The sequence below is a fragment of the Archocentrus centrarchus genome, chromosome 20, assembly GCF_007364275.1.
Source record: "Archocentrus centrarchus isolate MPI-CPG fArcCen1 chromosome 20, fArcCen1, whole genome shotgun sequence".
Lineage (NCBI taxonomy): Eukaryota > Metazoa > Chordata > Actinopteri > Cichliformes > Cichlidae > Archocentrus > Archocentrus centrarchus.
Genome location: NC_044365.1, coordinates 26,541,473 through 26,553,943, shown reverse-complemented (window position 1 = coordinate 26,553,943; position 12,471 = coordinate 26,541,473). Strand labels below are relative to the sequence as shown.

The 12,471-nt window shown below is 40.5% G+C and overlaps 2 protein-coding genes across 2 annotated transcripts; both read right to left on the bottom strand.

Moving 5' to 3' along the window:
• Positions 1-1,882: 1,882 nt before the first annotated feature.
• LOC115799733 (caskin-2-like) lies at positions 1,883-7,054 on the bottom strand. Its single transcript, XM_030757007.1, has 5 exons — positions 6,898-7,054; positions 6,611-6,642; positions 5,989-6,156; positions 3,390-3,472; positions 1,883-2,781 (listed from the first exon to the last, which is right to left on the bottom strand). Exons 1-5 carry the CDS (start codon positions 6,962-6,964, stop codon positions 2,535-2,537), a joined length of 597 nt encoding a protein of 198 aa, XP_030612867.1. The 5' UTR covers positions 6,965-7,054; the 3' UTR covers positions 1,883-2,534.
• A 3,238-nt stretch (positions 7,055-10,292) lies between these two features.
• On the bottom strand, positions 10,293-11,641 carry rrs1 (ribosome biogenesis regulator 1 homolog). Its single transcript, XM_030756772.1, has one exon. It carries the CDS (start codon positions 11,619-11,621, stop codon positions 10,593-10,595), a length of 1,029 nt encoding a protein of 342 aa, XP_030612632.1. The 5' UTR covers positions 11,622-11,641; the 3' UTR covers positions 10,293-10,592.
• Between the last annotated feature and the right edge of the window lie 830 nt (positions 11,642-12,471).

Sequence of the window (12,471 nt, the reverse complement as noted above, 5' to 3'; positions counted from 1 at the left end):
ACAGATGTTTGCACTAATTTAATTATAATATCCAGTGCAGGTTTGCCCCTTCTATATCTCTACTCATTCAGTCAGCTGAACTCGGTAAGGTATGTGTGTGTCCATTTTTAGGTCTACCCTGTGCACTGAAGACATAAAACAGAACCTGCAGGCATCTGACCAAATCTCCTCGGCCTTCTTTCTTTAAGCACACACCCATAAGTGAGCGCACAAACTCTCTCACACACACTATTTGCCTTTGTCTATGCTAGACAGCAGATGGCAGCCCATTATAGGGCTGACAGAGCAGTCATCTGGCAGGCACCCTGGTACCCCCTCCTTCCACCTCTCCTCCCCCACTGCCCAAAGGACACCCAACACAACAGGGATAGGACAATTTTAGGCGGGAGAGTTGTGTGTGTGTGAGAGTGTGTGTATTAAAATTGGACACTGGCCTTTCCACCCTATATAGGTCACTGTTTCCACTGTTGTGTGTGTCAGCACCCTGTGAGGTAAGTCAGGCTCACATTTGGCTGAGGGTTTGTTATGTTATGAATTACTTTGACTGGAAAGTAAGAACAGTATGGAGGACTGATACTGCCAGAGTTAATGAATAAATTAATGAATAGTCAATTGAAAAATAAATATAGGTATTAAGCAGAAGAGAACGGATGGGTAGATGTTTTAATTTGCTTCTTCATTCATTTCCTCAATTTTATTATTTTATTTATTATTTTACACTTTTAATGACAGTCCCCTACATCTGCATAACAGAGTAGAAATAGATGAAGAAATACAGAAGGAAATACAGAAATTATTCAATCTGAGGAAATAAATAGGGGGAAAATGCAATAGGAGAATAAATATAATACATAAACATATATATATATATATATATATATATATATATATATATATATATATATATATATATATATATATATATATATATATATATATATATATATATATATAAACACAACAAATGAAATATAAAACTAGGAAATACAACAAAATGGAAATATCAATTTGTCATATTTTATAAATAATTGATAATTAATTATAAATTATAAAAATATTGCAATTTTTTGTGCAATTATTGATATACTGACTTATTTGTTAACTTTATTTATTTATTTAATATTTATTTGGGATTTTGGCAGTTTTGGTCCTCCATGCTATATACCTCATTTTCTCTACTACATACACACATTGTATATCTGTGGATATACAGTATGCATACACTCACTTGTTTTATACTCTATGAGTCTTTAAAGTCAAATTTCAGAAGTAATCCTGCAAGTTATTCACAACAATTCCTTGACTCTGCATAAAAGTGGAAGTCAGAGACTTGAAGTAAACTGTAACGGTAAAACAGGAGCAGTGGCGCTGTCTCTCTTTGTAACATTTACACTCTTCACTGTGCAGGACATGCCTTCCAAACACTGGCCCCAGAGTGACTGCCTCCTGCAGCCTTTATAACAAAGGATTATACAACAGTGAATATCAAACAGCAAGTGGAGGAGGGGTGTATTTCCCTGTGGAGGTCAAGGCCAAAGTTAGGATTTTGTGTCCATTGCAAAGAGGTAATCTACAGCCCACCCCACAGAGATCCCACTGCAAGGACATGCTGGGAGGCACCACTGAAGAAGAAGACTACATGCAACTTCTGAGAGCTGCTTTGGAGTTGCTGTGGCAACTCGCACAATCCCTGGTCTTTTGGCAAAGCTTTCAGCAGGCCTCAATCACACTTCCTCTTGCTCGAGAGACTTTTTTTTTTTCCAGTCCTGCGCTATTAGAAATGAGGGAGGCCCAGTGTGTTCAAAGGAAAATGAACAGGAGCTCAAGTATTGAGTCATACACTAAGGCATGTTTGCACTGAAAAGAAATCATGTTAGCCAGGAAGGGTTTGCTGGTTTTATCATTATCACAGTAACATATTATGCATATTGCATATTACAGAGACATAGATACACATCATCAAATTACAGGTGAAAATAAAGTTAAGGAATATAACAAAACCAACAACAAAAATAGCATTAATCAAAGGCAACTTTATAGAAAAAGGCTAAATTTAATCAACGTGAAGAATTACTTTCCGCTTCACTGAATGCATCTAACTGCTAAGTTGTTAGCGCTTTGATTGCAGCGGCTATAGCTACACAGTTTTCAGAATATAAGCTTGACATTAGATTAGCTGAAGAACTGGGCAGAAAAGAACAACTGCTTAGCTATCTGTACATTCAAACTTTCCAGCACGTTGCACTTGAGACAACGCCCCCATCAGTGATGTCACGGCATGCTTTGCCCATCAGATGAAGTGGGTAACACAGTGCCGTGACATCACTAATTGGGGTGTTTACATTCAGCCTTCACCCTCCTGCTTGCATCTAATAAGAAGCTAAGTCCAGAATGCCTGATGGAGCACGAGTACAAGCTCACGTCAGGAAATTCAAGATTTGCCTGCATATTTCAGAAGCTCTCTGCTTACTTCCCAAGCACAACCCCACCAAAGTGAACTCAGCTCAGCCACCCAGGACAAAGAAAAGGGCTACTTAGTCGCCCTCGAAGGCCCCATTGGTGGCTCCCTGGCATTCAATCTTTTTCCGGCACTTGGACAAGATCCTGCAGAGCAAGTTTGGAGATCGGTGTTCCTGGGGCTGGGAGGCCACGGGCTGAGGCAAAGGGACCCGGGAGCTCCGCACCAGGAAGGGGACCTCACGCTCACCCTGGCCCTTATCCAGCCCCACTCCTCCTCCACCTCCTCTGCTCCCCTTCATGAATGCCTGCAGAATGTATCCACTGGGGGACAAAGAGGAAATAACAAACACAAAGACCCTGTTTATTCCTTATGACCCAAATTCCACTGCGAGCAGACAAGACAGGCTTGGAACTGCACAGAGGCGTGTGTGTTTATGTACAGTATGTGTCTGTGCGCGTGTGCAAAGTTTAGCGGCAGACTATGAAAGATAATTTATCTAATAAACTGAATGTGTGCTATATCAAATAGTTCTCGCAGGTGGTGTGCTTGACTGATTTAGATACATATTCAAACAAACAAGCAAACAAACAAAAAAATACTACAAAGGCTTTCCTTTCCCTCTCACTCCTCTTTGGCCCTAATGAGATGCAGCACAGTGAGAAGGGGATTGACTAGCTTGTGTGCATGTGTGTGCTTTGCAGGCTGAGTAATCAGTGTGCTTTGTCAACTAATGAGGGAAGAGAGGGGCCACCTGTTCAGGGGTGCTGGGCGGAGAGCAGTGGGGTGGGATTTGGAGATGGGGGATGTGGGGAACATCTGCCGAGTGGTGGGTGTATGTGCATGATTGTGTGTGTGTGTGTGTGTGTGTGTGTGCATACACTTGATAAGTGGGAAGCATGAAATTATTGATGTTTGTGTTTACACGTACTTCCCATATCTGCTGCGCTCACTGTCACCGGGTGTAGTCCTCAGAGATAAACTCCTCCGAAGGCCTTTGGGAGGCAGATTTGCCTGAGAGTGGAAACATGGTGTGTTTGAGTTTAAAAATATTCTGTTGGAATAACCTGTACTATACATTTGATACTGCCTTTTAGTGCTTTTTTCCTTAAATGATGGGAGTTATTTAAAATGGCCTTCTTCTCTGTTCAGAGAATAGTGGTTTGTAGTTATTAATCATTAGTAAGGTGTTTGTTATACTTCTTAAAACCTGTTGTATTTGTCAATGTTTAGTCTGCTATAATTGCTAGAACAGAAAAGGTAAAATTATAAGAAATGCTCTCTTGGTTTTTTTCTCTCCTGCTAGTCTATCACTTTATAAGATGAACTGTGGATAAACTACAGTCATATGAAAAAAGAAAGTTTTTCCTCAGGACTCTTTGCAGTCCTGTGGAAAAACTAAGTACCTTCCATAATCCAGTAGCTTTTAGAACAACATTCAGCGGCAATAACATGAAGTACTCATATTCTGTATGACTTTATCAGTCTCTCACATGGTTGTGCAGGAATTTTAGCCCACTCTTCTTTACACTGTTGCTTCAGTTCATTGAGGTTTGCAGGCATTTCTTTATGCACAGCTCTCTTAAGATTTCACAGCATTTCAGTCAGGTTGAGGTCTGGACTTTGACTGGGCTGTTGCAACACCTTGATTCTTTTCTTTTTCAGCCATTTTGGTGTCTTTGTCTTTGCTGCTGAGGTTGGGATTGTTGTCCAGCATGACCCAGTTTTGGCCAACCTTTAGCTGTCAGACAGATGTCCTCTCATTTGACTCTTGAATACTTTTTGGTATACAGAGGAGTTCATGGTCGACTCAACGACTGCAAGGTGCCCAGGTCCTGTGGTTGCAAAACAAGCCCAAATCATCACCCCTCCACCACTATGCTGACAGTTGGTATGAGGTGGTTGTGCTGATATGCTGTGCTTGGTTTTCTCATTATTCCAGAAGTCTTGTGGTTTTTTCCGATGCAGCTTTGCAAATATAAGCTGTGCTGCTACAAATAAGAGGCTTTCTCCTGGTCACCCTTCCAAACAAGCCATACTTGTTCAGGTTTTTTTTTTTTCTAATTGTACTGTCACGAACTTTAACATTTGAAACGCTAACTGAGGCCTGTAGAGCTTTAGATGTACCTCTTGGGTTTTGTGCAGTATCTACGATCATTGCACTGTTAGAACATGGGGTGAATTTGCTGGGATGTCCACGCCTGGGAAGATTGTGATAACAAACACAGCTTAATGCACCAGACCAGCAAACTGCCAAAACCTGTTTTTATAGATGTGCTCATACTTTCTATTGATCAATCAGGTGCATTTGACTAGCAGGAGCTGGCTGCTACTTACACTCTCAATTCCTGAAGCAGCATAGGGTGTACTTTCTTTTTCACATGGCTGTAAATGAGGCTCAAGGGCTGCCATTAACCCACAGTCCAAACTTTCAGAATTCCAAGAGTCCACATTAATTAAAACAAACATTTGACCGGAACCTTGTTTGGAACCTCTGACAATCAGTATTAAGCTACAAGCACTTGAGTCGAGTTTAGGTTCTTGAAAATGATTCGCTTCTCATTCAAAAGGCTTCTAGAAAAAACCGATGCAGAATTAGAGATAACATTTAACATTAAAATGTTAAATCCCAATAAACACCACAGGCAAATATGTGGGACTCCAGATCATTTTTTTTAGAACTGAATAAGCATTTGAATTCTGAAACAGCTTCAAAAACCACTTTCCACACACTTAAGACTACTGTGACCTGGATGACTGAGAACCTACACAGACAATATTAAGCTATGTTATCGAGGTCCCCTGTCAAAACCTCCAAAGTATCACTGGACAGCTTTAAAGTTGTTCTACTCACAACAGAAAGATCAGATATGATTTTTTTTCTTTTTACTCCATGCATTTTTCTCCAAATCAAACTTAATGTTTTGAGCACAGCATTTCTTTATCATTTCATACAAGGAATAATGCAACTGTTTGTTATACATTTCTATAAAAGTGGAAAACTTGAAAGCAGCAAAATTAAAAAAGAGCAGCAAAAAGCGTAGATGCATGGTTCAGGATCCCAAAACTCTTCACATTACAGTTCACTTAATTTATATTTAAGTAGACGCTGCGTGCCTCTGGAATTGCTCCAAATTTCATGATGTAATGCAGTTTGTCTCAAGATCAAACTGAGATAGCCCTAATGACACATAACATGTGACATAATCGCAGTTTTTTTTCCCTAAATATTGGAAAGGTCCCACCAGAACCAGTGCAAAGATTATACATCTAAGTCTGAAATGAATGGAATTACCCTTTAAATATGAGAAAATATGCAGCAGTTCAAGACTGACTCCAGAAAACAGCGCACACAGGCATATCTAAATTCTGTCATGAATGTAATATGTTTATGCTGGCACCCATTAGGTTTTGCCTTATTTAAAACCAAACAGAGCAGAAAATGTAATCTGCCCTCTGCAGAAGCTGCAGCAACAACAGCGCTGTCCAGTCTCTCTGCATTACTGAGCACATCCAAGCAGCCAACCAACCTGGCCCAGCTCCATCACACATGAGGCGGGGAAATAACCTTGCTGCCCATTCTGCAGCCGCCCAAACCACCTCCCCTCCTCGTGTTTGGACAGCACCAGGATGACGTCACCTGGAGACAGCGCCAGCTCCTCAGGCCAGTGGGGCTTGTATCTGTGCACCACTACCATCTAATGGACAAAGGGAGAGCTACAGTAATTTTTACTCTGAATTGTGCATTTTATATTACAAGATTAAATTTCAACACCAGATTTATATTAGGCGGAACTTGCTTATTATTAGCATCCAACTCCTTTTTGCAGTCTACAGGTCAGACTCAGTGAATGGAAAGGATTATGTGTGAAGACACGGATTAACTGTTGTGCAGTGAAATAGTTACTCTTAATCTGGATTTAAGCTTCATTATGTTACACCTGAATATGGTGTGAGAGAAATTGGAAAATAAATGCATAAAGCTGCAGGAAATTTCTTCACTTTATGCATATCCATTAGTCTTTGACACATTTAAACGTATATAAATGTGTATGTGCGTAAGTGTATATGTGTATTTTGTTTTCTTTTTCATATTAATGCTAGTTTATGCAGATTTCTATTGATGGAAATTAAGAAAAATAATGAACTTGCCTTTTCAGCTTCTGCTCTGTATCGATACCTCCCTGTTTACATCGAAAGCAGAAATGAATCAGCAAAAAACAGGGTTATTTTTAAATTTTTTAATTAATATGCAAATATACATAAGAAGACCCTGACATTAATGCATGCACATAAGCATCTGTGCAGCTAAATCTTTCAGTAAATGGGGGCGAGAAAACAAGGCATCTATCAGTCAGCTGGCACTGATGTTGCTCTTGCTAACAACATAAATAATGTCCTGCTAAGCCACACTTCCCTGCAGATATGATTCCACTCACCTTGTGGAGCAAGGACAGTGGTGAAGACTTCAAAGTGTTCATTGCTGTGCATGTAGATGCGCTGCATCTTGAAGATCGGACACTCGCACACTGTCCGGACTCCTGCACTCTCTCTGCACAACCTTAAATAAATGCAGCTGACTAATCCACTGCAGCACAGACTGGAGCTGGACACAAGCGGCAACGCACATGCAGACATGTGACCAGGGACAAGTAAAATCTTTGTCAGAAAATGTATGATTACTAGAATTTTCTTTCAAGATTTCACATCACCTGACACCCATATTTTTTTTATTTTGGAATAATAAGCAGCATCTTTCTCACACATCATGCTTGACCACCTCATCTTGCTGCCAGCATCTATTGTTCTTTGACCATATGGCCACATGCAAAAGAAGTTTAGAGGCCACTGCCACCGCTTGCTCTGATGTGAATGAGAATTCATAATTTCACCTCATCAGGAGTGCTTGATTGATTATTGGCTGTGCCCCACTTTCCAGTGGCCTGGGTGAGCAGGGACAAAGATGAATGGGCTTGGGACAGAGTGGCTCAACAGATGGTGATTGAAACCCCACCACCTCCCCTCTCCTGCTCTGGTGCGAAGGCGCTTGGCTGTGAGCTCGCGCCAGTGATTAAAAAGCATCCATCAATAACATGAGAGATGACTCAGCCGGACAGTCCTATCAAAGCGCCCTGCAGCCTTGGTGACAAAGCGATGATACTGTACGTGCAGAATGATTTGACTTTATTTTCTTTTAGACAATTCAAATATATGTGTTGTCTGTTTTCTCAATTAATTATAATCGGTGTCAACAGGAAATAAGGTTGAAATCCTGTCAGGAGGATTGTGGATTATCTAGGTGAAGGGAGCAAGAAGTGTGTCTGTGTACTGTCTGAAAGTGGAAACACCTGTAAATGGATGAGAGTAATAAATCTCATTATCTGAGGCCTCAGTAGCCCAGTAAATGCCTGACTGGACTGCACCCCCTCTGGCCCCATGACCAATCTCTTTCAATAGGGGCAGACCATGGAAATAAACACCTCAATACCTCCACTAAAGAGAGATGTGCTCACTCGAATGATAGAAAAATCCCACTGAGTTTGCTTTGTGTTGTGTTTAAATGTACTTAAGTTGCAAACTCTGGCTTTGTGAGCTATCGGTTACACTCTACACTGCTCCTAATTCAGTGTGATGCCTCCCGTCTAGACATCAAGGCCAAAGCGAAGCCCTTACATAACCAAAAAAACCGCGGCTAAGCTGTTAAGAAATCCAATCTGACGCTTACTTCTAGGAAGTAGAAAACTGATGAACGCTGCACAGCTCAGAGTCTGTTAAGACAATCTAGGGCAGATTTAAAAAATATTCAAAACATAAGAACTTCTCAGCTATGACATTAATAATACATCTGATGTGATGCTGACATGCCTGTTCTGGCCAGAGCTTGTATTCGGAGCTTGTTGCTACAGTTAACCAACCTCATTTAATATGAATGGAGAGCATTCTTAACACAATAAAGTGACATCGAAATGTATTCCCTAAGACAATACACTAAAGATTTGGCCAAACAATTTTTACCAAGTATGTATGAGAATCTGCTTGCATATCTTCATTAATATGCCTTTGTAGGCATTATAGCTAAGCAATAATTGGATTTGTGATATGATTTAACACCAACTTTGTAAGCTAACTTTAATTTTCTTACATTGTTGTTAGCCAGAACAGACTACCAGGTTATCTTTCCACTTTTTCAGAAAATGTGCAGTAAAATAATGAATTGTGGCACACTAGCAAATTATTAAATATACCATAAAAAGTTTCACATCACCAACCCCGGCAGTTCTTCTTAGCTGCTGTGCAGCTTTTTTATGCAGTCTCATTAGTCTGCTGTGGATATATGTTTAGACAGAGGAGCAGAAAACTCACCTATTACCTCTCTTACTTTTACAATAGATAAAAATAATTAACATAATGATGAACATACACAATGCTGTGTGTGTTGGAAGTGATCCACAAACTAATTCTAATAAAATATCAGTTTTTTACTACATACTGTATAAAAGGATGCTGTAGATATGAACATCCTTAAAATACAAACACTACAGACAAAGATTTGACCTCCAGGAGCTGCTCAGCCATGGAAACCCACACCGTGAAGCTTTTGTGCTGATGTTAATACCAGAGGAAGTTTGGAGCTCTGCTGCTACTGAGTTGGCAGTGTCGGTGCTTTATATCCACGATGCTCCTCAGCACTCGGCGATCTCGCTCTGTAACTTCTCATGGAGTTTCTGTGGTTCCTGAAACCTCCCATTTTGCAATAATACCACTCAACAGTTGATATGAAGTATCTAGGACAGAAGTTTCACTTCATTTGACTCAGAGGATCCTATTAAAGCACCACGCTCTAATTCAATGAGCACTTTAGATCAACCCATTCTCTCACTGTTTGTAAAGGCAGACTGCAAGGCTGGATGCTTGAATTCAAAGATTAAGGCTCAATACTTTTGACCATACCCTGTAGATAGCTAATAATCAAAGCTATGCAGCAGCAGGAACGTTCGGAAGCTCATTTCCACCACTGAATAGTTTTTTTTGCCATCTAAAAATCCCAATTTTAGGTCATTTAAAAATTTTGACTTAATAACTCAAAAGTTATTTCCTCAGAAGTTTGAGCTAGTAAGCTGATAACCCAAAATTTTGACTCATGGATGGCAAAAGATGTCTTTTTTTTTTCAGTGGCAGAAAGAAGCTTCCATAGTGACGGGTTGTTGCACCCTGACAGAAAAGACTGAGCTCATAACAGGTTAACATGGTTTACTGCAATCAAGTGAAGGCTTCTGCTGGCTGTAAAATAAGGGGAATGTCTGATGGTCCCCATCTGTGTCTAATGATGTAACAGCAAAGTTTTATGATTTATACGAAACTACTCCTGGATTTTAATTTAAAAACATCAAAATAGTCCTTATAATCCCAGCGTGTTTTACACAACTGCTTTTATGCAGAAAAAAAACCCACACTGGGTTTACTAAGATGATTAAGCACTTTTCCCCCTGACATCATGTGACATTTAGTTAAAACTATATAACTCATATGCATTGAAAATGTGATGAAATTAAAAAATTATAATACTAAACACTCAAACATTTTGAATGCATATAGGGAGTTTAAACAGTAGTATAAAAACTGCTTCTTTAAAAAAAAAAACAAACCCATCAGTAACATCTAAATATTTCTCATTTGGCCCAAACTTCAAATATATTTAGCTCACAAAGGATCTAAAAGACTTAAAAGCAGCAAAGCTTCGCATGTGAGAAAACCACTGAAACAATTACAGTTCTTAAAGTTGCTGACTTAAACTTTTAGTGTCAATTTAATTACACAAAATTAACAAACAAATTCTGCACGAATTAAAAGACAGAAAAAGAAGTCAGTCATTTTCTACTTGGCTGCAATATTAAAGTGTATTTGCACAATTTTTTTTGTTTGTGAATATTACACATTTATTGAAAAGAATCTTCATGGATGCTGGGACCAATTTACAGTAAACATAGTTTACATTAAGGGAAGAGCCACAAATATCCTCACAACATCCCACCTGTCGATCACAGGTAAAGCAGGTGTTCAGTTTATATTACATCATGAATGTCTAACACTTTGATGCCAAGGCACACAGGCATGTAAGAAGACACGAGAGTCCTCAGCGCCTCCCAGGTTTCCCTCTTTTCTTCCCCCCTCCTCCTGCTTTTCCTTTCCCACCTTTTCCTTTGGACTTTCCGACCATGTTGCTGCCTTTACGTCCTTTCTTCCCTGCTCCCTTCTTGCGTTTGGCCGCAGCCTCCTCTCTGTCCTCCTCTCTCATCTGTTTATTGACAGCTTTGGTGATGTCCAACTTGGGCTTCTTAGTGTCCAAGACTTTCAGAAGCTCCAGCTGCTTCTGCTTTTCATTAGCAAAGTCGCCGATGAGGGGCTCAAATTTCCTCTTCTTACCCTTCTTTGCAGGGTTCTCTTTGGGTAGGCGGTCCTGAAACTTCCCCAAGGATGCCGTTGATGTTTTGGCCACACTCTCAGCTCTGGCCAGCTCGTCTCTGGACTGGCTGGCTTTGGGGGCGAGGCCCACAGCAGGGACCTTGACTTTCTGCGTCCTGGCGATGTTTTTCAGCCTGTTGAGCTCGTTTTTGGCCACCCTCTCCTTCTTAGCTTTGACGCGTTTGGCGAACTGGTCCTCATTCGGGTCTGCGCTCTCGGGCACCTCAATCAGCCACTCCTTGGTGTCATCGTTGGCCCTCTTGTAGCCCCAGCGCCTCTTCCACTCCTTTGCAGTTTCATCCCAGACCAGGTTGGTCTTCTTCTTCTTCTGTATGCCCTTCAGCTTGGCGAACTGCTCCCATTTTGTTGGAGGTCTGGGTTTCGGAGGTGGCTTCTCTCTGGGCAGCCGAGTCGTCGGCTCCGGCAGTTTGGCCACTATAGCCTCCTCAACTCTCTCCGTGGGTTGTTTCCATATTTCATTAATAAGAAGCTGCGTGTTGTCACGAGCGAGAGCACGCAGAAAGTCCTCCTTGTTCTTCTCCCTGAGGTCGCGTGGCTCGATGCGGTTTTTGTCACAACCCAGCAGGTTCCCGATGTCAAACTCCAGGTCCAGTTCTTTCTGGACTGAGATGCTTTTCAGCGTTTCTGCCTCTTGTTCTTCAGCTTTAGCCAACAACTCCTCCACACTGCACGCAGCCATGTTGGTCACTGTTGAAACCCCACGTGTGAGACAGAGAAACACGCGAAACTACTTCCGGGTCACACATGGCGAGCTGCCGTTTGACCACTTCGTGACCACAAGAGTGCGCTGTTGTTTTATTTCTTTGCGTAACAGCATCCGCTGCATGTAACAATTACAGGTAAACAATCGACGCAGTAACATGCAGATTTAATGTAAGTAAATAAAGAAACAAGAAAAATAAAGTCACATAAAAATAATAAATGCAGCGCTGTGCAAAAGTCATGAGCAACCGCTCATTTCTTCTATTTTGCTTCCAAGCAGCCAGACTTTCTCATAACGTTTTTTTTAAAGTGGTCTTGAGCAATAGTTCTGGAGGCTTTCTGAAGGTCTTTCAAAGTTTTTCTTTGGACATTGGCTACTTTTTCACTCATGTACCTGACCATGGAGGAATGTTTTTGCTTGGTTGTTTGCTTTTTGTTAAGCCACTTAACACTGACCTATGAATTATTTAAAAAAAAAAAAAAGGCACCTAACTACACATATCACAGAACTTACTGTAACAAATAACCCATTTTAAATTGTATTTTTAACTACTTTATTACTAAGAGCCTGTTGCAAAAACCATAATTTGTTCCCATTGCTTTAGTTGAATCTATGAAAACTGCCAAAAATAATGCAATTTGACAGGAATAGAAGTATTTTTGCAACAAGATGAGTCTCAAAAAACTGAAAAACTGAAAAACTGGCATATCTCAGCATGGTGAGGAATGAGTTTTTAAAAAAAAAAATTCAGGAAACTGCACAAGTGGAGGACAAAAGTAGAAGTGGCAGGCCTAAAACCTATCTGCAGCAGATAAACAGTATCCAA

Coding starts and splice junctions, on each gene's coding strand:
- LOC115799733 (XM_030757007.1), bottom strand. CDS start 6,964: ATGCAGCGCATCTACATGCACAGCAATGAACACTTTGAAGTCTTCACC. Junction 6,157..6,610: donor ACAGAGCAGAAGCTGAAAAG/GCAAGTTCATTA, acceptor TTTGTCCATTAG/ATGGTAGTGGTGCACAGATA. Junction 2,782..3,389: donor GAGCGCAGCAGATATGGGAA/GTACGTGTAAAC, acceptor TTTGTCCCCCAG/TGGATACATTCTGCAGGCAT.
- rrs1 (XM_030756772.1), bottom strand. CDS start 11,621: ATGGCTGCGTGCAGTGTGGAGGAGTTGTTGGCTAAAGCTGAAGAACAA.